Source organism: Pezoporus occidentalis, unplaced genomic scaffold (genome assembly GCF_034315485.1).
Source record: "Pezoporus occidentalis ecotype Australia unplaced genomic scaffold, CSIRO_AGI_Poc_V1 ctg15, whole genome shotgun sequence".
Lineage (NCBI taxonomy): Eukaryota > Metazoa > Chordata > Aves > Psittaciformes > Psittacidae > Pezoporus > Pezoporus occidentalis.
Window position 1 is genome coordinate 9,386,027 of NW_026913316.1, and position 21,089 is coordinate 9,407,115.

At 41.4% G+C, this 21,089-nt stretch overlaps 1 protein-coding gene across 5 annotated transcripts in view; it reads right to left on the reverse strand.

Moving 5' to 3' along the window:
- Positions 1–21,089, reverse strand: part of MOCOS (molybdenum cofactor sulfurase) — a 229,537-nt gene that overhangs the window by 92,056 nt on the left and 116,392 nt on the right. For all 5 annotated transcript variants that reach the window (XM_062610979.1, XM_062610982.1, XM_062610978.1 and 2 more), the window contains exon 5: positions 133–209. In XM_062610979.1, coding sequence (XP_062466963.1) covers positions 133–209 — 77 coding nt within the window. The remainder of the gene's footprint in view (positions 1–132; positions 210–21,089) is intronic.

The window sequence follows — 21,089 nt, forward strand, 5'->3', positions numbered from 1 at the left end:
TTCACACTGTTGAACATGGAAAGTAAATCTAGAAAGGAAAATAAAGCTACAGCCATAGAAAATATGATCAGTCTTGTGCCCTGAGTATAAATCTAGAACTTCACTCCTCAGTATTAAGTTGTGTTAACTGACCTGTGAGTTTTTCCAGAACATCAAATCCATGTTTCAGAGCAATGATATCAAGAAAAGAGACTGTGCCATCTTCAAACCTAAAGAATGGAATAAATGAGCACAGTAAACAATCACGCAGACACAGTACAGACTTTAAATCTATTTTGAGTGTTATTTTGTATTCAACAAATCTAACTAGCAAAGTGGGAACTCTTCCTTCAGGGATTCATCTTCCAGTCTTGTAGTGTCCTGTGAAGCAAATATATATTCTTCAAAGCTATAGAGGTTCACATGAACAGTTGCTTGCATGTAGAAAGTTATATTCTCCCTTGCATGGGCTACTTGTGGTTTTTAGATTTTTAAAGTAATGGGTAACAGTTATGTCTTATGAGCTAATGTCACAAGGTCCTTCTGACAATATCGGGAATAGCTGAGGAGGCAAGCGAAGACGTTGCGCTTGTCCCCCAACTCCAAAGTGATTACATCTACTACAGTTGAGTTAGAAGGCAAGAGAAACCTTCCTTACCTGGAGCAAAGAGAATGATCACCAACAAATCTCCTTGCATGTGCTCCTTCCCGAAATCAAAAATAACTGACCTATAACAAGAGCACTGTACAAAGTGGGAGAAAAGGTGCACCCCTACTAATATCTTTTAAAGGAAACACCAAATGGTAATGAAAATGGTGGATTTGATGAGCTACGGCAGCCATTCCCTCAGTTCAGAAGGAGAAAGTGCAGCTTCAAGGATGAAATGTATGCAGGAAGTGGTGCCCAAGAGAATTTCAAGGGGGTAGAAGGGACACTTACTTAGGCTTTATGTGCACTGCAATGCACAAGAGGTTTTAAGGTGTTCAGCTTGCTTCACCACAAAGGGGAATGCAGAATAATGCTGACAAATGATAAAGTCAAAAGTGCACAGGCTGAACCCAGGAGCAACAGCCCAAGATCTCATGGTTAAAGTTTAAAATGAAACTCTGACCATGAGAATGAGACTTCCCAGGGACATGGTGTTCCTTGGGTCTTTCTCAGAAAGGTCTGATGATGTTTGCATTGAAAAATCAGTGGACAGCATTGAGCATAAAAGAGGCGCTCTTGGGCAAAAATACTTTACATGCACACAGAGAAGAAAATAAGGGATTACTTTTTTTTTTTCTGGATGCATAATTTTTCATAATGTATGTAAAAAGCTATTGGTGCCACAATTAAGTATGCATTGTAAAAAGGCCCAAAGGTTAAAAATGTCAGACTTCAAATGCTTTGTGTTTAATAAAATAAACCTCAATAGAATTTTATAATAGGTCTCACTTCTGCGGTGATTTTTCTTACTTATCTTCTCTTTCATTTTTCTATAGCTATCAAACAATTTAAACACTGCAAGTGATACTGTCAGGTGAAGGACATAAGCTTGCAAAAATATTTAGTAAAGATCCACACAAAAGAATAATGCAAGAGTATTGTGTATATATATTGGTAATATGTTCAGCTGGGATGAAAGAAGAGAGATAAAGGCAGCAAATAATTATAAACTAGGTGATAAGTGAGAAGTGGTGGACTACTACAAGGATGAATAGCCCAAAAAAGGACACTCATGTTCAGGTATCTCTATACAACATAGGCCACAGAATCCTTCTCAGGAATTTCTGCATCTTGCCTAGTAATAATTAATAGCAAAGCCTATTGCTTCTGAGCTTTAGGGAAGAAACATCACTGATTGCCAATAATGAAATTTAGAATGTCCACTTGTGATTTGAAAGACACCTTACACCAGGAGTATTTTCAAAGTGACCTGTGGATCAGTATCTGAGGGAAGCAATACTTTAACAGCCAGAAAAACTGGGGGAGAAGGAGGAAGAAGAGATAAAGCAGAGGCTAACAGTGGTTTTGGAACAAAATGCAAGAAAAATATTAAAAATGTGCACTGTCTGAAAAAATTGTGGTCCCACACAGCTGCCAAGGAGAGATTACAGAAAGGATCTGTGAGGGTGAATTGACCTGCCCTGCTCCATTACTGGCAATGGCGAGCTAAGCAAATAAAACAATGACAACTAAACACCAGAGCAGAGATATTGGCACTGGGCCTATCAAGAAGACTGCACAACCCTCAACAACCTTATCAGTATCAAAATAGAAAAGCACTTGAAAGGGTAAAACAGGTGCCAGCCTAGATATTCAAAGGCCTCTGAAACTTACCTATATTAAAACAGAAATGAAAATTTGATTTCTGTTGATTAGATGTGATTATTAACTAAGCAGACATCTGCAGTACATCAATTGCTAAGCAATAGAATAGATGCATCTTACTGTTGTAAGATCGTAAAGATTTTTATGGAAATAGGCCAGAGCTTAGGAATCTCTTTCCATTCAGAAAAAAAGAAAGCAAACACAGTTGTGGGGTTTTGGTCAATCATTATGCTTCAGAACAGCACAATTGTTGTGCCAATATGTGCCACATCCTGCATTGCATTGTCAGACACCTGTTATTTATTCTTTCTGTATCACAAAAAAAATTCCTGCTGGGAGCTCCATTGCAAAAACTAGAAGCCATGAAAGAATTGAAAGTAATGATAAAAATATTTGCTCAAAGATACTGGCACTTCTCTCATTTTACAGTTTAGATATGGACTATTTTGCAACATTCCTCTCTTTGATTTTGTATGTTCATGTGACTCCCTCTATTTCTACATTACCAGCTTTCTATATCTGGTAAAGAAAGCACTACTATTTAGTTATACCTATAATACGTGTATTTATGCTATTTCCAGTTGTCTTGGGTTCAGCAGTAGCAGTCAATTTTTCTCCTTCTTAGTAGCTGTTGCAGTGCTGTGGTTTTGACTTTCAGCCTGGGAACAGCACTGATAACACCGATGATTTTAGTTGTTGCTCAGTAATGTTTAGTCTGACCAAGGACTTTCTGAGTCTCATGCTCTGCCAGGGAGGAGGGGAAGCTGGGAGGAAGCAGAGGCAGGACACCTGACCCAAATTAGCCAAAGAGGTATTCCATGCCAGAGCATGTCATGCCCATTATAGAAACTGGGGCAGTTACCCAGAAGAGCTAGATCACTGCTCTAGTTGGGCTGGGTATTGGTTGGTGGGTGGCGAGTGGTTGTATTCTCTTCCCTTGTTATTTCCCTTATCATCATTATTGTTGATGGCAGCAGCAGTGGTTTGTGTTATACCTTAGTTACTGGTGTGCTCTTATCTTGGCCCATGGGGGTTACATTCTTCTGATTCTCCTCCCCATCCCTCCGGTAGCAGGAGGAGGAAGGGGGGAGACTGAGTGAGTGGCTGCGTGGTTCTGAGTTGCTGGCTGGGCTTAAACCATGACAGTTCTTTGTGGCACCCAACATGGGGCATGAAGGCTTGAGGTAATGACAGATCTGACCAGAGTGTGTCTGTTTGTATTTGTGATAACCATTCATTGTTTCAGATTAATAGTCACTCCTCACAATGCTGATTTCTTAGCTCTCAAAGCTGTTGCTCTTGATCTCACAGTTTCAGCATGTGGTACCTTACTTGCAGCTGGTATTTGCTGCTTTAGTGTTTATCGCCTGGGGGCCTTGGGCTAAGGTTCTTGTTTCACTGTACTATGGTAATGACTTGTAATACAATAGACTCTGATCAGGAAACTGATCTGGCTCGTGTTCCCAGTGTGGTCACCACCTCTATACTTTGGGAGGTATATAGTAGAAGTGTATAGCATTTACACATCTTTATTTCCCATCCTTGGGTGGTCAACCTATGAAGGAGATATTCCCTCACACACTCTGCTCCCCCACCAGACTATTTACAGTGGGAGTAGATACTGGAAGATTTAAAGATCCTGAATATCCTTTCAATGCCCTTGAAAGCACACTGCTCATTTTGCTGGGAGACAGCTGTTTGCTGCATATGCTCTCTATGTGTTGCCTACAGATACACCACCCTGAGAACGCCCGATCTTGTCTGATTGTGGAAGCTAAGCAGGGTCCGGCTCAAGTCTTGTCTATGATTAGAAGAAAATAGAGGAGGACCACCAAGAGATTTTCACCAAGCCTGGACAGTCATGAGTGGCAGGCTGTATGGAACAGTATGGGCAAGTATCTAGTCCAGTGGGTCCCTCCGGTGCTTTGGAAGTGTCAGAGATAAAAAGACAGCTGCATGGAGTCCCTGATGACAAATTGCAGAAACTACTGCAGGAAAGGGTGAATTGAGTCAGTTTGCTGAGGTGAAAGCCATCCAGCTGGCCTTGGACATTGCTGAACAAGAAAAGTGGCCAGTACTTTATCTCTATACTGACACATGCATGGTGGCAAATGCCCTGTGAGGGTGGTTGCAGTAATGGAAGCAGAGGAACTGGCAACACAGAGGTAAACCCATCTCAGCTGCTGCACTGTGGCAAGATGCAGAGCCTGGTGATGTAGGTATGCCACATAGATGCTCATGTACTCAAGAACCAGGCCACTGAGGAACACCAGAACAACCAACAAGTGGATAAAGCTGCTAAGATTGAAGTGACACAAATGGACTTAGATTGGCAACATAAGGGTGAATTATTTTTGGCCTGGTGGGCCCATGACACTTCAGGCCATCAGGGCAGAGGTGCAACATATAGATGGGCCCGTGACCGAGGGGTGGACTTAACAATGGACACTATTGCCCAGGTTATTCATGAGTGTGAAACATGTGCTGCAATTAAACAAGCCAAACGTTTAAAGCCTCTTTGGTATGGGGGATGATGGTTGAAGTATAAATATGGGGAGGCCTGGCAGATTGAGTAAATCACACTACCAACAACCCGCCAAGGCAAGCACCATGTGCTTACCATGGTGGAAGCAACCACCGGGTGGCTGGAAACATACGCTGTGCCCCATGCCACTGCCCAGAACACTATCCTGGGCCTTGAGAAACAGATTTTGGGGTCACACAGCACCCCAGAGAGAGCTGAGTCAGACAATGCGACTCATTTCTGGAACAGCCTTATATACCCTTGGGCCAAAGAGCATGGCATTGAGTTGGTATGTTGCATCCCCTCCCATGGACCACCTTTGAGAAAATTGAACGGCACAATGGGCTGATAAAAACTACACTGAGAGCAATGGGTGGTGTGGCTTTCAAACACTGGGATACACACTTACCAAAAGCCACCTGGTTGCTCAACACCAAAGGATCTGCCAACAAGGCTGGTCCAGCCCAGTCAGAAATCTTACATATTGTAGAGGGGGATAAAGTTCCAGTGGTGCACATAAAGAATTTGCTGGGGAAGACAGTCTGGGTTATTCCTGCTTCAGGTAAAGCCAAACCCACTCATGAGATTGCTTTTGCTCAGGGACCAGGGCATACTTGTTGGCTAATGAAGGAAGATGGGGAAGTCCGATGTATACCTCAAGGGGATTTGATTTCAGGGGAAAACAGCCAATGAACTGAATTATATGCTGTTGCCTGCTATGCAGCACTTCTGTAGCCCACCAACTAGATGCCTTCAGGTCACCAGTGACTGGCCCTGACTTTCCTCTGACCATCAGCCCAACAGAGAACGAACTTTGATGAAACCAGACAAGTTCTGCGGTATCATCAGCAGGCAACAATCCGACACTGCACACAGCCTCTCCTGCTCTGAAAGACTGTTACCAGAGATGGGTCCTGACATCATGGACTGGATGGACTCAGCAGCTTTCTAGGGATTGGTCCATGCACTAAGTAATGATCTCTCTCTCTCTCTTTGTGTGTGTGTAGATGTGTACATGTATACAGATCTATCTATCTATCTATCTATCTATCTATCTATCTATCTATCTATCTATCTGTCTATATCTGAGACAAGAGTGATGGCATATTGAAAGACGTGGGATCTGAGCATGATGTGAATGGTATGGAATAGGGGTGGATACTGTCCTGGGTTCAACAGTAGCAGTTATTTTTTTCCTTAGTAGCTGGAGCAGCGCTGTGGTTTTGACTTTCAGCCTGGGAACAGCACTGATAACACCGATGATTTTAGTTGTTGCTCAGTAATGTTTAATCTGACCAAGGACTTTCTGAGTCTCATGCTCTGCCAGGGAGGAGGGGAAGCCAGGAGGAAGCAGAGACAGGACACCTGACCCAAACTGACCAAAGAGGTATTCCATACCACAACACGTCATGCCCACTATATAAACTGGGGGCAGTTACCTGGAAGGGCTAGATCACTGCTCGGGTTGGGCTAGGTATCGGTCGGTGGGTGGTGAGCAGTTGTATTCTCTTTCGTTGTTATTTCCCTTATCATTATTATCATTGGTGGTAGCAGCAGTGGTTTGTGTTATACCTTAGTTACTCGACTGTTCTTACATTAGCCGGTGGGAGCTACATTCTTTCCATTCTCCTCCCCATCCCTCTGGTAGCGGGGGGAGGAAGGGGGAAGAGTGAGTGAGCGGCTGCATGGTTCTGGATTGCTGCCTGGGCTTAAACCATGACACCAGTGGACTTGATTCTCACATATATTCTTCAGATTTACTGAACACCTGATGTGCAATTTCATGTAAATTTTACAGGAAAAATATGTAAATTCTGATATTTAGCAAATTAAGCATTACGTGCTATAGCAATTTTACTTAGTACCACGGCAAAACTTATAATGCCATGAAGGGTAGCTATTAATCTCTTGGGACACAAAGAGCTCTCTCACAGAATGTTTAACTCTGTTTGAGAGGAAACACGCTACTTGCATTGCAAAAAAATTGACTTCAACGGCTACTTTTCTGTTAGATGCAATTGATGCTTCAAATAAATTGTTTCCCCACTTGATGTCAGTTTCAGTGTTAGAATAATCAATTTAGGATGAAGTTCATTTGAATGCTGGTCTAGAAGCCATTTCCTGAAGCAATAATGGTTTGGCATCTGATTATGTATGAAGTATACTTACAAAGGCTAATACTGCCAGAATACCAACCCAAGAAACAAGCTTACCTCTCTTAGCTAGTTCCTTTTATAATTGATCCTACTTAATCACATCTGGGATGAGCTCAGTTGCTTAGCTGATTGTGTTTGCGAGAAGCTGATACCATTTCACGTCAACCTGCTATCTGACAGCTCATGGCATAAGAAAAAACAGAGCAGCCTGCCTAAATCTATCAAGGAGTTATGAAGCTGATGAGCTGCTCTTCTTTTTCAAGTCACACAAGATCTCTGCTTCTAGAAGCAGCAATATTTCCTTTGAGTCGTAAGAGAATTCTTCCCTGTCTTCTTTACAGAACAGCCTGTAGCCATCCATCATGATCCTCCAGTCATGTGAGCTGTCTCACCAAGTTTCAGTTATCTTTTGATATCTTAACTTTCTGTCTGGGCATGGTGCTCCAGTTCCTTCTGTTTGTTCCCCAGGCTGCATGCATTGGTACACATACACTTGAGGTGGTTAATCTTCTCATTCTCATTTGGGGAGGCAGCTAAGGAACATTTGTACATGTGCAATTTCTAACCAGAATATAGCCTGGAGCTTTGAAACTGATAAAAATCACATCACAAGGTCAAAAATAATCCCACTCACTTGAGAGCATTACTGAGCCAGTGCAAAGTGCAATGAAGGAGCATGGCAGGGGGGACCATCAGTGCCAGCCAGCTTCCACTCTCCTTTACAGTGGGGTAATGACTCCATTTAGGTCAAATAAGCAGAAGTCATTTCTGAGTGTCTAAAGCAGGTAAAAATGAAACCAAATCCACAGAGAACGCATATTTCTTGAATAAGCTGCTTTTCTTTTTTTTTTTTTTTTAACATTTCTCAAGAGTTGAGTTGCCCTTTGAAGTGAGATGTTACATGAGTTCCTTTCATCTTTTCAATTCATTTATTTTCATCTAATTAAGAAGTACAACAACACAAAGAGGTTCTTGGTGTGCATTTAAAAGTAGTTCACTCAGATCCTATTTTTCACCTCTTAGAGATATTCCGTATCACCTCTACATGAATAAACTGTCTTGGCAAAATTTAATTTTTACATGTTCTACATTTACTTGTTTATTCTAAATTGACATTTGCTGTAATTATAACAGCACTAAGGGTATACAGTGTCAAGCTTATGGCTGTAGGAACAGGCTGTTTTCAGTCATTGTCAAGTTCTTAGGTTAGTAATTGCCATCTCTGATATTAGCAGGGGAACGGATGTTAATTGGTCTCACTGCTTTCCAACATCAAAAAACAACATTTTCAAAATTAACTGTATTTGTTTTGCTTTCCTTGAACTTAAAATGCATCATTACTGGTCTATGAAACCTTTAGGGCCCTGTTTTGTTCTTATAGCACATCTATCAGCTCCTGAGACCAAGTTCTCAGGTACCTTTCCAGGATGTTTGTGGCTCTCCAGGGGACATACTGCCCTTGGTCTGGCTTTGTCTCCCACAGATGATGCTCTTCATTTCTAGCAGTCTGATATTTTTCCATATGAGACACTTTCTTAAGTGAGTGAAAACCTGGTCATGTTGACACCAACAGCTGATTTTTAAGGCAACATGACACACGACCAAGCATTTACCGTGGTGCTTTTTTGATCCTCTACTAGTAAAAACCTTTGAAACAGGATCTGAGCCCTAAACCACTAACCTCAGGCACACACTCCCTTTGGACTAAATATCTTTGCTTCACATGGTAGATGCCACTGAATCAAGTAAATAAAATTAGGAGATAGATAGCCTGTTTTAATGGGCATGTGTGCTGTCATTAAACTATGCTTTCATAATAATCTAACTTGTGTGTAACTGTGTGCACAGGAGCATACTACAGTAAGCCAAAAATTAAAATACTAGGAGGGCAGTAATAAATCATAGACCTCTGAATAAAACACCTACTCTCACTACTTCATCAACTCCTTTTTACCTCTGTATGTGGCACATGAGTTAGTGGTTCATGAGTGATGACTGTTCTCACACAATGAAAGAAGAATGCTTATCCAGTGCCCGAACAACTGCCTTTTGTAGAGGAGAAAATTGAATGAATAAACCAACCCATTTTTATTTCTCAAATGTCCTTGTGCATCTCTCTTTTATGTACAATTTTGTGAGCTTCTAACTGGCAATTTTGCTCACTACCTGTATCTGAAAAAATCTTCCACTTTTCCACTAAAAGATTAGCAATCCTTGAGTGTGTACTCAAATCCATCTGAATCACACATTCTGATTTTGCAGATTATAATTTTCTGAGGTCTCTGCGTTTCAGTAAAAATACACTTCTGACAACTATATATCACAATTACTTTCAGCTGTACACAATTTTTAAATAGAAATAGATTTTTTCTACTAATATAATTTTTTTTATAAATGCTTTAAAATATAGGAACACAACATTTACACAAGAGCTTTGCCCATAAGCATTTAAATTCATTAAACAATTAATAAGTTACATATCAGGGATAAACTACTCCCTCCACCAGCCCCTACGCCTAAAAAGTCAAATAATAATAAAAATACTTCTCTTCCCCTCCAAGAAGAGTCTTTGCTCACAAAAAAACCTGCACCGCCTTTGGCCTTGGCAAAAGGTTCCCTCCACAAGTCCCAAAACAGGCCAATGTGGTTTCATTGCACTGACAGGGAGGAGCGAGGTAAACAAAATAATCTTTCTCTTTAAAATTCCGTTATGCAAAGGGATATTTCTTTGAGGTACATTAAATTTAACCTGCAGGAACTTGGGGCCTGCTGGTTAACTGGCCTCAAAGAATAATATGTTCAACCGTCAGCTAGTTACCCTGCAATTTATATTCATTCATCTTAACTTATTAATGTCAACAAGAACTCCATTAAGGTGCATTCCCGTGTGAGCAAGGGTACTGCAAATGATTTCTGTATCTGTCTATTTAACGTTTGATATGTGTCATTCTGCTATGATTAAATATCAATAATCCAAATGTTCACACCTCTGCTTCCCATGGGATGGTTAATATCCAGATATAACTCCAAGTAGTAGTTAAAATGAGCAATTTGCAAAGTGTATTTGCATAAACTGTTCACTGATCAGTTATGAGTAATAAATCATTAATAAAAATTCAAAGCCCTTTCTCTGATTTTCTCCTTAGGAGGAAAGAAAGGATGAAAGACATTTTGGAGATAAATTTTTCATAGGCAATAACCTGACCAGCTGTAATCATTTGTCCATACTCAGTATAAACAGATTTGTTTATTTTCTCATGAAGATTGAGATGCAATCTTTCATCCTTCCACAAGTGCATTTGGGGATAAAGAATAATTTTGTAATGAACTGCTAAAGGCAAATCAATTTAAAATTTGGCAGACAAAAAAGACTCCATTTGAACATGAATATATTCTTAAACACACATAGAAATACTGCTAGCTAATCATGTGTGCCAGACCAAGATCAAACACTTGGGTACTATTAGTAGCAACTTATCCTCTGATAATAGAGAAAAATCCCTATGACTGCTTTCCATGGGTGTGTTCCATTTTACAGAAAGGTCTGCGCCTCAAAACAGGGGTTACTGCAATACACAAGCCCTGTTTCCACTGCAGATAAAAGCGAAACTTCTGAGCACTGTATTTCCTCAGTTAGAGATGTGAAAACACTTCTCTGATTCCATCCAGAAAGCTTATTTCTCTAGAAGTAAAATTTTTTTCTGGACCTAATTTTCAGAGGCAATATATACCCAAGATTAGCAGAATTCATTGTGAGCTGTGAATGAAAACAGGTTCTTCACTATTAAGCCCCTTTCATGTTAAGTCACCATTTGGGGCAGACTTACTCTTCCTTCATGGCAACCTGAAAACTAACTTAAAGAATTTCAAATGCTGGTACTGTCAATAAGACAGAGGCTAAAAATGTGTTCATGATTATGAGGGTTCTGAACAGGCTGGATCAATGCGCCGAGGCCGACTGTGTGAGGTACAATAAAGTGAAGTGCACTTAGAAAGTGAAGTCCTGCACTTAGGCCACAAAAAACAGGTTTGTGGAAGAGTGGCTGGAAAACTGCCCAGCAGAAAAGGACCTGAGGATGTTGGTCAACAGCTGGCTAAATAGGAGCCAACAGTGAGCCCAGGTAGCCAAGAAGACCAAAAGCATCCTGGCATGTGTCAGCAGTATGGCCAGCAGGAACAGGGAAATGATTGCTCCACTATACTCAGCACAGGAGAGGCCTGTCATGATTTAAACCCAGCTGGTAACTCAATATTATGAAGCCACTTGCTCACCCCTCTCCTTCCTCCCTCCCCACATAGGATGGGGAGGAGGACTGAAATAATGTAAAACCCACAGGTTGAGATAAGAACATTTTAATAAGCAAAATATAGTACAATATGATAATACTAATAATGGAAATAACAGGGAGAGAGATACAAAAATAAATGGGAAAAGAGAAAACAAAAAATGACAGTCATGCACAATACAATTGCTCACCACCCACTGACCAACATCCATCCTGATGCGCAGTGATTTGTTCCTTTCTGGGTGACTCCCCCAATTTATATACTGGGCATGCTGTGGTATAGAATATACCTTTGACTAGTTTGGGTCAGATGCTCCCAGCTTCTTGTGCCCCTCCTCACTGGCAGAGGATGAGACTGAAAAGTCCTTGATCAGGGTAAGCACTACTGAACAGCAACTAAAACATTGGTGTGTTATCAGCATTGCTCTCAGACTAACTACTAGGAAGAAAATTAACTGTATCCCAGCTGAAACCAGGAAAAGGCTGCACCTTGTAATTGGTGGCATATGCCAACTACAAGTAGTAACAAGTAAGCACTAAGCAGCTAAAATCCATTTAATGTATGACATATGTACCAGCGACACCCTAAGTATTCAGAAATGCTGGCAGCTTAATAGGACTGGCATTATTAAATTACTGCTATAAACCAACTTAGGTTCAGAATAAGGTCTGATTAGTTAGTTTGCATGCTGAGACCTTTGTGATAGCAGGAAAATTGTCAAAGCAGAATGAGACAGACACAAGGAAGACAGCTAATAAGGCATTCCGAGCTATACATGTAACCTTTTTAGCCCTAGGGGTTGCAACCAACTGAGATTTTCACAAGGGAAAAAAACCTATTCTTTCTGCCCCACTCTCATGCTTGAACAAAATATTGCATGGAAAGTTATGCTACACCAAACCAGCTGCATCCTGGCAATCAGCTTTATTACTTCAAAACCTACCAGGCTATCTTTCCACTCTGGGACCTCATTACTACTAGACAGACTAATATGCAGCCTTCTTCCAATGATATTTTACATTTTCCAGCATTGTTATGCAACTTCCTAAAACTTCACACTACCCTGTGAGGTTAACTGGTAGCATTTCACTCATAAAATGAGAACACAGTAGTTGAAGTTAGTGAATTTTCTTTCCAAGGATCTTCTCTGACTTATTTGTAAAGCTTGGTCTGGATATTGTGTGCTACCAGATTTCCGGAAAATTAAACTTATAACAATGATACTGAACTAGTGAGTACTCCTATTTTCTCACTGGTATAATAGCAATCTGCAGTTTATACTGCAGAAAGGAAAGAACCCTTTTGTCCAATTGTTTCTTCAATAGGAGGGCAGTGATGGAGAGCCCAGGAATATCATGTACTCATGCTATAAACAAAGGTAGGGGCTGGTGTCACAGGTGTCCTGGAGCTGCATAGATAAGGTCAGTAACTGGAGGAAGTTCTGGAGGCCTCCCAGTCATGCAAGTCTAGAAGAAAGAGGATCACCTCAACTAATGATTCCTTCAAGTAAAATTCTAGCATGTTACCTGGCATTGCTGATGCTTGAAATAGGGAGCACAGAGAGATGACTCACGTGTCTGCCTCTGACAAAAAAAGAGCAGGAGTCAGATAGATGAGGAAACAGCAAGGTGAGGAAACAGCAAGGTAAAGAAACAGCAAAGGGTAGGAGTATGTGCAGAGGGTTAGGATCAACAGAGAAATAAGATTAATATTCATATAAGTATTTGTTATGTAAGTAATATCATCCCAGGTATCATCCAAATAGAAAACAGAATAATGAGTGGGTAAAAAAGCCAGAGACATTTGAAAGTTAAGACAAAGTATGTGGGAGGGATTAAAGCTTCTGCATGACACTCACTATGTGGTAGAAAAATAGTCACAAATAGAAAACATTTGCTAAAGAAAACACTTGTTAAAGAAAAGTAAACACATAAGAGAGATGGTGGCAAAGGAAACAGAAATGTTTTGAATTGAAATATCATTGGTCAGGCGTTCCAAGCAAGCAGGACTAGTTGCTGAGATTCTGCCATAGCCTATATAGCTAAAAAACACATTTTTGGGTAACAGATACGTTCCTAACATTCTCACAGAAATAAATACTACCTTAACTTTCCTACAAGCAATACCAAGGTAACATTAAAACTAATGGTCGAGTTCAATTATTTCTTAACATCAGAGTCAAACCCAAACAAAACCTGCCATAAATAAAATAGTTATCTGAAAATTGGCTTTTACAAACAATTATACAAGTCATAATTGAAGACTTTGATAGAAACCCTGTTCAGAGGGATTTCTAGTTTATGTGGCATAGACAGATAAGCCACCTTAACTGAGGTTTTGAATATGATTAGGGCAAAATGAAATATAAGTGAAATTACTTGGTCAGGAAAACTAACTGAAGTCTTCAGTACTTAAATATAGAGGAGACCTAAAATTACTTGAAGTTAAGGATCAAAAATGCATGGAATTTTCATCGCAAAATGATGAAAAAGGAAAGAAAATGAACTTTTAAAGAAAGCTTTCAGCAATAACCTGCACTCAAAATAAACCTCTGAAGAGAGGTTTTAGCACTGCTTATAAAAGCTGACATAAAAGCAGAAAAAGTGCTGCTCAGTGAAGGAAGCTACTGTCGGAAAGAGAAAGTACAGGGATATAGTGAGAATTCCTCAAAACCAAGCTCTGACAAAGCAAATAACTGAACAGCAAACTCTTCTTCATATAAAATCAAAGGAAAATATAAATAATAACACACAATATATAATGAAATAAGGAATATAAATAAAAAGAGAAAGGACAGGGACTTTTTACAAGGGCATGGAGGGATAGGACAAAGGATAGTGGTTTTAAACTGAAAGAGGGTAGATTTAGATTAGATATTAGGAATATCTGGATATTAGATATTAGGAAGAAATTCTTTAGTGTGAGGGGCATGAGGCACTGGAACAGGTTGCCCATAGAAGTTGTGGCTGCCCCATTACTGGAAGTGTTCACAACCACACTCGATGAGGCTTTGAGCAACCTGGTCTGATAGAAGATGTCCCTGCCAACAGCAGAGGGGTTGGAAATGGATCATCAGTAAGGTCCCTTGCAACGAAAACCATTTTATGATGCTATGATTTCATGACAATGACTGTCACTCAAGAAGCAAAGAGATGGAAAAGAAAAAAAGGTCTCAAAACCAAATGAATACTTAGCTTGAGATTTTAACTGGTACTCTCATGAATAAAACAGGTCAGGACAGGGTGTGTCATGTCTGAAAGTTTGTGGAAAGTGTGAAAATAGAAGTTATTTCTACTGGTGTAGAAACTCACTTCAAAGGATTTAATGTACTTGAACACAGGCAGACAGACCAACTATGTCTGAGAATAGTAAGAAAGTGGCATGAAAATCTCCCAAGTCCAATAATGCTGGCCAGTAAAAAAAAAATTGTCAGATCAGGAATGGAAAACAGGAAACACAATAATTCTGCTGAAGAAAGTAGAAAGACCCAGCCAGCAACACATCTGTTAGCTTGTCCTAAGTGTTCTGTACATCCTTAAAACAAATTCTGAATGAATGGATCAATTAAATGAGCAAATAATGTTCAAATGCACCACGGGTTACGCCAATGGAAAATCAAGCCCAGAGAGGCTGCCATTTTAAAAGCACGTTATCTTGCTAGGCAAAGGAAATGCTGAACTAATTTATCTGGATTTCAGAAACCATTACCTCTAATGCCATATGAGAAGCTATTACAGAGCAGGGAATATTAGAAGAGTGCTACAGTAGGCTAAGAAATTATGCTAAAAGGGGAACTGTTAAGCTAGGAAAAGGTTACCTGTTCAGTTCCTCAAGCACTGGTTTTGGGACAAGTATCTCTTTTAGTAATATCTTAGTAATGATCCTGCATAAAAGACGAGAATGTGAAGATAAAACGGGCTGCTGAAATGAAATCTGAAGATAGTCAGTGCAGAAGTTGGGGCTGTATATTATGTGCAGTAAGAAACAGATAATGCTGAAAACCCTGAAAACAGAAACAAGATTAAATGTATAATATGCTATAATATTTGATAGGTACATCATCATGCATAAACCCTATATCCTGGGTTCAGCAGTAGCAGTCATGTTTCTCCTTCTTGGTAGCTGGTGCAGTGCAGTGTTTTGACTTTTGGCCTGGGAACAGAACTGATAGCGATGTTTTGGTTTGGCCAAGGACTTTGTGAGCCTCATGCTCTGCCAGGGAGGAGGGGAAGCCAGGAGGAAGCAGAGACAGGACACCTGACCCAAACTGACCAAAGGGTATTCCATACCACAGCACGTCATGCCCAGGAGGTAACTGGGAGTTAGCCGGAAGGGCTGGGAGACTGCAGGGTTGGAGGAGGTATCGGTCGGTGCTTGGTCGGGCTGAGGGGGTGCAAGTTATCAGTTGGCTGGTGGTGAGATGTTGTATTCTCTTCCCTTGTTATTTCCTTTATCATTGTTATTATTGGTGGTAGCAGTAGTGATTTGTGTTATACCTTAGTTACTAAATTGTTCTTAACCTGTGGGAGTTGCATTCTTTTCGATTCTCCTCTCTGTCCCTCCGGGAGCAGGGGGAGGGCAAGAAAGGGGGGGAAGTGAGTGAACGAGCTGCCTGACTGGGTTTAAACCACGACAGTTCTTTTTGGCGCCCAACGTGGGGCACGAAGGGTTGAGATAACGACAGATTTGACTGGATTAATAGTCACTCGTCACAATGCTGATTTATTGGCTCTCAGAGTTGTTTCGCTTGATCTCACAGCTTCAGAATGTTGTAACTTACGTAGAGCCGGTATTTGCTGTGATAGTGTTTATCAAGTGTGGGGCCTGGGCTAAGGTTCTTGTCTCACTGTGCTTTATGGCAATGACTTGTAATACGGGCGGGCTCCAGCAGCAGGGCGGGACGGACGTGGCCGTGGACTTGTACCTGGCCGTCCGGCTGCTCTTCACCGTCCTGGCCCTCACCCTACTCTCCATCTTTGTGAGGCTGCGGGGAGCTGAGGGGGAGCGGCCCCGGGAGCCGGCGGCAGCCGAACCGGCCCGGGAGAGCGGCCCCGGGGACCAAGCGGTGGCGGGAGCGCAGCCGGAGGCCGCGAGGGGACGGCTGCCGGTGGAGGAGGTCGGGGCGGTCGAGGAGAGGAAGGAAGCGGCTGCCGAGCAGCGGGAGAAGGCGGCGGAGAAGCCGAGCCCCGCGGAGGAGCCGAGCCCCGCGGAGGAGCCGAGCCCCGCGGCCGAGCCAAGCCCCGCGGCCGAGCCGAGCCCCGCGACGGACGAGAGCATCCCCCGGAAGCCGCCTGCCGAGCCCCAGGAGGATGCAGGAGACCACGCAGCATTTCCCAGCAAGGCAGAGGAGGAAGAGCTGGACTCAGGAAAAGAGAAGCTGGCGGTGGGAGAGCCGGCAAGCACAGCAGCTACACCAGCCCCAGTGACCAGTACAGCAGCTACACCAGCCCCAGTGACAAGTACAGCAGCTACAGCAGCCCCAGTGACAAGTACAGCAGCATCGTTTGAGAGTTCTGAAGGTTTTGAATGGGCTTTGGGTGTCCTTGGGACCTGCCTGCTGATTGTGATGGGGATCAGCATGTTGGCACACACACAGGCTGTGTTCTACCCACAACCATTTTGCCTGATCTCAAAAGTTAAGCAGAGTCAGGTTTGGGTCTTGTCTGGGGTTAGACGAGGATGTAGGGGGACCAAAAGGTTTTCTCCAAGGCTGGACAGTGATGAGTGGCAGGGTGTGTGGGACAGCATGGGCAAGTATCTAGTCCACTGGGCCCCTCCAGTGCTTTGGAAGCATCGGAGATGGAAGGCAGCTGTATGGAGTCCCCAGCAACAAGCTGCAGAAACTGCTGAAGGGGACAGTGAATTATTTTGAGCCTGGTGGGCCCATGGCACTTCAGGCCATCAGAACAGAGATGCAACAGAGAGATGGACTCATGATCAAGGGATGGACTTAGCAATGGACACTATTGCCCAGGTTATTCACGAGTGTGAACACTGCACACAGTCTCTCCTGCTCTGACTGTTACAAGAGATGGAGCCTGACATCATGGACCAGATGGACTCAGCAGCTTTATAGGGACTGGTCTATGCACTAAGATAAGAGTATATTGAAAATGGGGGATCTGAGCATGACGTGAATGGTATGGAATAAGGGGTGGATAATGTCCTGGGTTCAGCAGTAGCAGTCATGTTTCTCCTTCTTGGTAGCTGGTGCAGTGCAGTGTTTTGACTTTCGGCCTGGGAACAGAACTGATAGCGATGTTTTGGTTTGGCCAAGGACTTTTTGAGCCTCATGCTCTGCCAGGGAGGAGGGGAAGCCAGGAGGAAGCAGAGACAGGACACCTGACCCAAACTGACCAAAGAGGTATTCCATACCACAGCACGTCATGCCCAGGAGGTAACTGGGAGTTAGCCGGAAGGGCTGGGAGACTGCAGGGCTAGAGGAGGTATCGGTCGGTGCTTGGTCGGGCTGAGGGGGCGCAAGTCATCGGTCGGCTGGTGCTGAGGTGTTGTATTCTCTTCCCTTGTTATTTCCTTTATCATTGTTATTATTGGTGGCAGCAGTAGTGATTTGTGTTATACCTTAGTTACTAAATTGTTCTTAACCTGTGGGAGTTGCATTCTTTTCGATTCTCCTCTCTGTCCCTCCGGGAGCAGGGGGAGGGCAAGAAAGGGGGGGAAGTGAGTGAACGAGTTGCCTGACTGGGTTTAAACCACGACACCCTATTATGCAGTTAGGGATTACCGACATTAATTTCTACCATGAACTGGAGGAGCATCATCTCAAACGTCAGATTTATTAGTTGATCAGATCAGTTATCAGCCATCAGCATGACAGACAAGAAAACATGCTAGAACTTAGAGATAGAAAAATATTAACACCATTAATAAAGGTCTGGTAATATTTTCTGTGGTATGCTGTGTAGGATGATCAGAGAAAAGGAAAACCCATCTTCACTTACTATGGAAATTCAAAGCTCAGTTAGAATTGCTCTTGGTACTTCTAGAGATAGAAAGGTGAGTAATAACCAGGGAGGAAAAAGAGCTACAGCACAAAACACAGATAAGTGACCAAACTGAAAACAAGATGATACAGACGGCAAAGCAGAAGTCTTGTATCCACCCAAGATGTTAGATGACAGAACAGTTCTCCAACAGGAGTAGCAGGAACAAATCAAATCCAACATCCGCTCCCTCTCCTTTGTCAAAAGCTTCCTCCTTATTCTGCACACAGAAATCCACTTACTAACAAACAGCTTTTTTTTCTCTTATAAATTTGCACGTAAATTCTATCAGCCTGACAGGGCATATTGACTAGTTTCATATGCTTCCAGTAAGGAGGGTCCCTGTTGATGGCGGTGAAGAAAAGAAAAATAATTTTATACAGATTAATTTTCATGGAAGTAGAAGGTGATCTCGACAGTTGACTGATTTTATAAAATGATGTTAACACAGTAAAAATAGAAATATCCACCTCCATTAATGTTTGGTTTTTATCTAAAAACACAGAAAAACTCTCTGCCTCAATCATACTAGACACATAAGAGTTGCTAAGAAAGAAAAAATGTATGGTAACATTGTAATACAAAGTACCCATTTGAAAAACTCAACATGAACTAATACAGCAAGTCATTTATTATCTCTTATCAATAAAAACACTTTCAAAATTCAGATTTCAATGAGTGTATAATCCTTCTGGCTGGAAATATACTGAGTTTCTTTATATGCTATGGAGAGTCTACCAGTAAGTAAAAGAGAAAATGGTTGTATGCAAGTTTCAGACATTTGCATCCCCCCACCACAGAAAAATAGATATATTTTCCATTAAAAGCCCACCGAAGAAGAGATTCTCGTAGTTCATTTATCAACCAAAGACTAACTAGTGCTGAGATGGAACTACTTGCTCTTCCACAGCTATGATGTTGCAAGTGCGGTATGTAGATATTTCAGGGACATGCAGCCAGGTAACTCTGCTTGTAAAATATTAGGCAGTGAAGATGTCTGGTAGAAGTAGAAAAATACAGTAAAAGAACCAGCTGAGGTTGCTCTAAATATAGTACTGCCTGTTTAGACTTGCTAACCACTGGAGAGAACTAAATATGGCAGAAAACAGGTAGCTCTGCATGCAGGGAATTCATAATAATATACAGAGGAAAATAAAATTGCACTTTAAAGTATGCCTAGTATTATACAAACAATGAAGCACTTTGCAAAAAACAGAGTCTTAGGAAGATAGCAAACAAAGCAAAAAGAAAATTCACATTTGCTGACATAGACTCTGATCTGGCCAAAAGGGTGCTGGGGTGTTGTATCACAGTGTGATGATAAGCAGCCCACAGCATTGCTGCCCACAGCTTGGCTGCTAGACTCTTGAATTTCCTGGTACAAATGAAAATAGCTTGCATTAACAGAATGGGAGCTCCATGACTTCAGAAAGTTCCCTAGTGGAAAAGTGAATTTGAAGACAAAAGGTACATGGAGTTGCCATTCGCAAATATCATATACAGTTTTTAGGGAAATACAGAAAGCATAGTGGTGTAAAGCCTAAATGCCACCCATCCAGATTTTTTTGGTGGTCAGAGGAATCCATGATTTTAAATTTAGTTAAATACTAGTCTTCTATGTTACAGATTGGAAATCTGGGATTCCATATGACAGTCTCACATGGCACCTTAAAATGACATAACCAGTAGGTCACTGCAAAGGTTTGCATTCAAAACAATTATTCACATAATGAATTCCAAATATATTTCAGATATTTTAATCCCTTAACATAAGTAGAACACCCGATATAAAACCTAATTAGACTTGTCAGGCCATTCAGTATTTTAATATATCACCCATGCTTTCAGAAGGTTTCTTTCCTCCACCCTCCCTTCCCCATATAGCTTAATGTTTGCTTTACTTGATATAATTACTGAAAAAAGTCCAGTTGAGATTGGCTTTCAGTTATAATTGATGATGAATGTGTCAAAGTATTATGACGTTGTTTATCACACTGCTTGCAATGTAATTTAGTGCAATAATACTAAGACTTACTATGTGACAGTTATTTAGCATTTAAGTCTTCTTAAAATGCTCTGCAGATTATCCTGAATGCTAACTAGGGGAAGATTATTATATACAAAAGCAGCTTCAGGCAAAATGTAGAGACAAGTTTCTAGAGCCCAGCAAAAGCTCTTAAATCTTATGTCATCTACAAGCTGAAATATAATAATTAAATAATCTAGACATGTTGTAAAGCTAATGAGAAATCCAAAGGATAAAATTAAGAATTGACATTAATAGGGAAGCCCAACCATGTGAAGAAAAAAGTCTTTGTTCTTTCTCATATAATTTCAGAAGAGAGATCTTCCTTTTCAATATGTACATACACACAAAAAATTGAAACCTAAGATCCGGGGGGGGGGGGAAGTAATAACTTTGGGTACCATAGGCAGACAGCTTAGGGTATTTTAAGGTAAGTCTTAACTGTCCTGGTTTGTTGTTTGTTTTCTTTTTTTTTTTTTCTCTTTGTAGCCACTAAATTAATTTTGTTTTCAGCTCAGGTGTAGCTCTAAAGAATTTTCAGATCTCAGCGGGTCTCTGTTGTATATTCCTTTGTATGCTTATGAATCTTGTCTCCGGCCTTAGGCTTTCTTCTGCAATGAATGAACGTGCAATTGCGCCCTGGGGAGCTGCGTCCCAGTACAGCACAAAGCTGCTCTCACTGACCTCAGATCTGAAGGGAAAGCAATAGTTTTACATGTGTTGCCTGTGATGACTAAACAAAGATAACTGATTGCTACATATTTTTACCAGGAAAATATCAGGCAGGGTGGGCAACAGC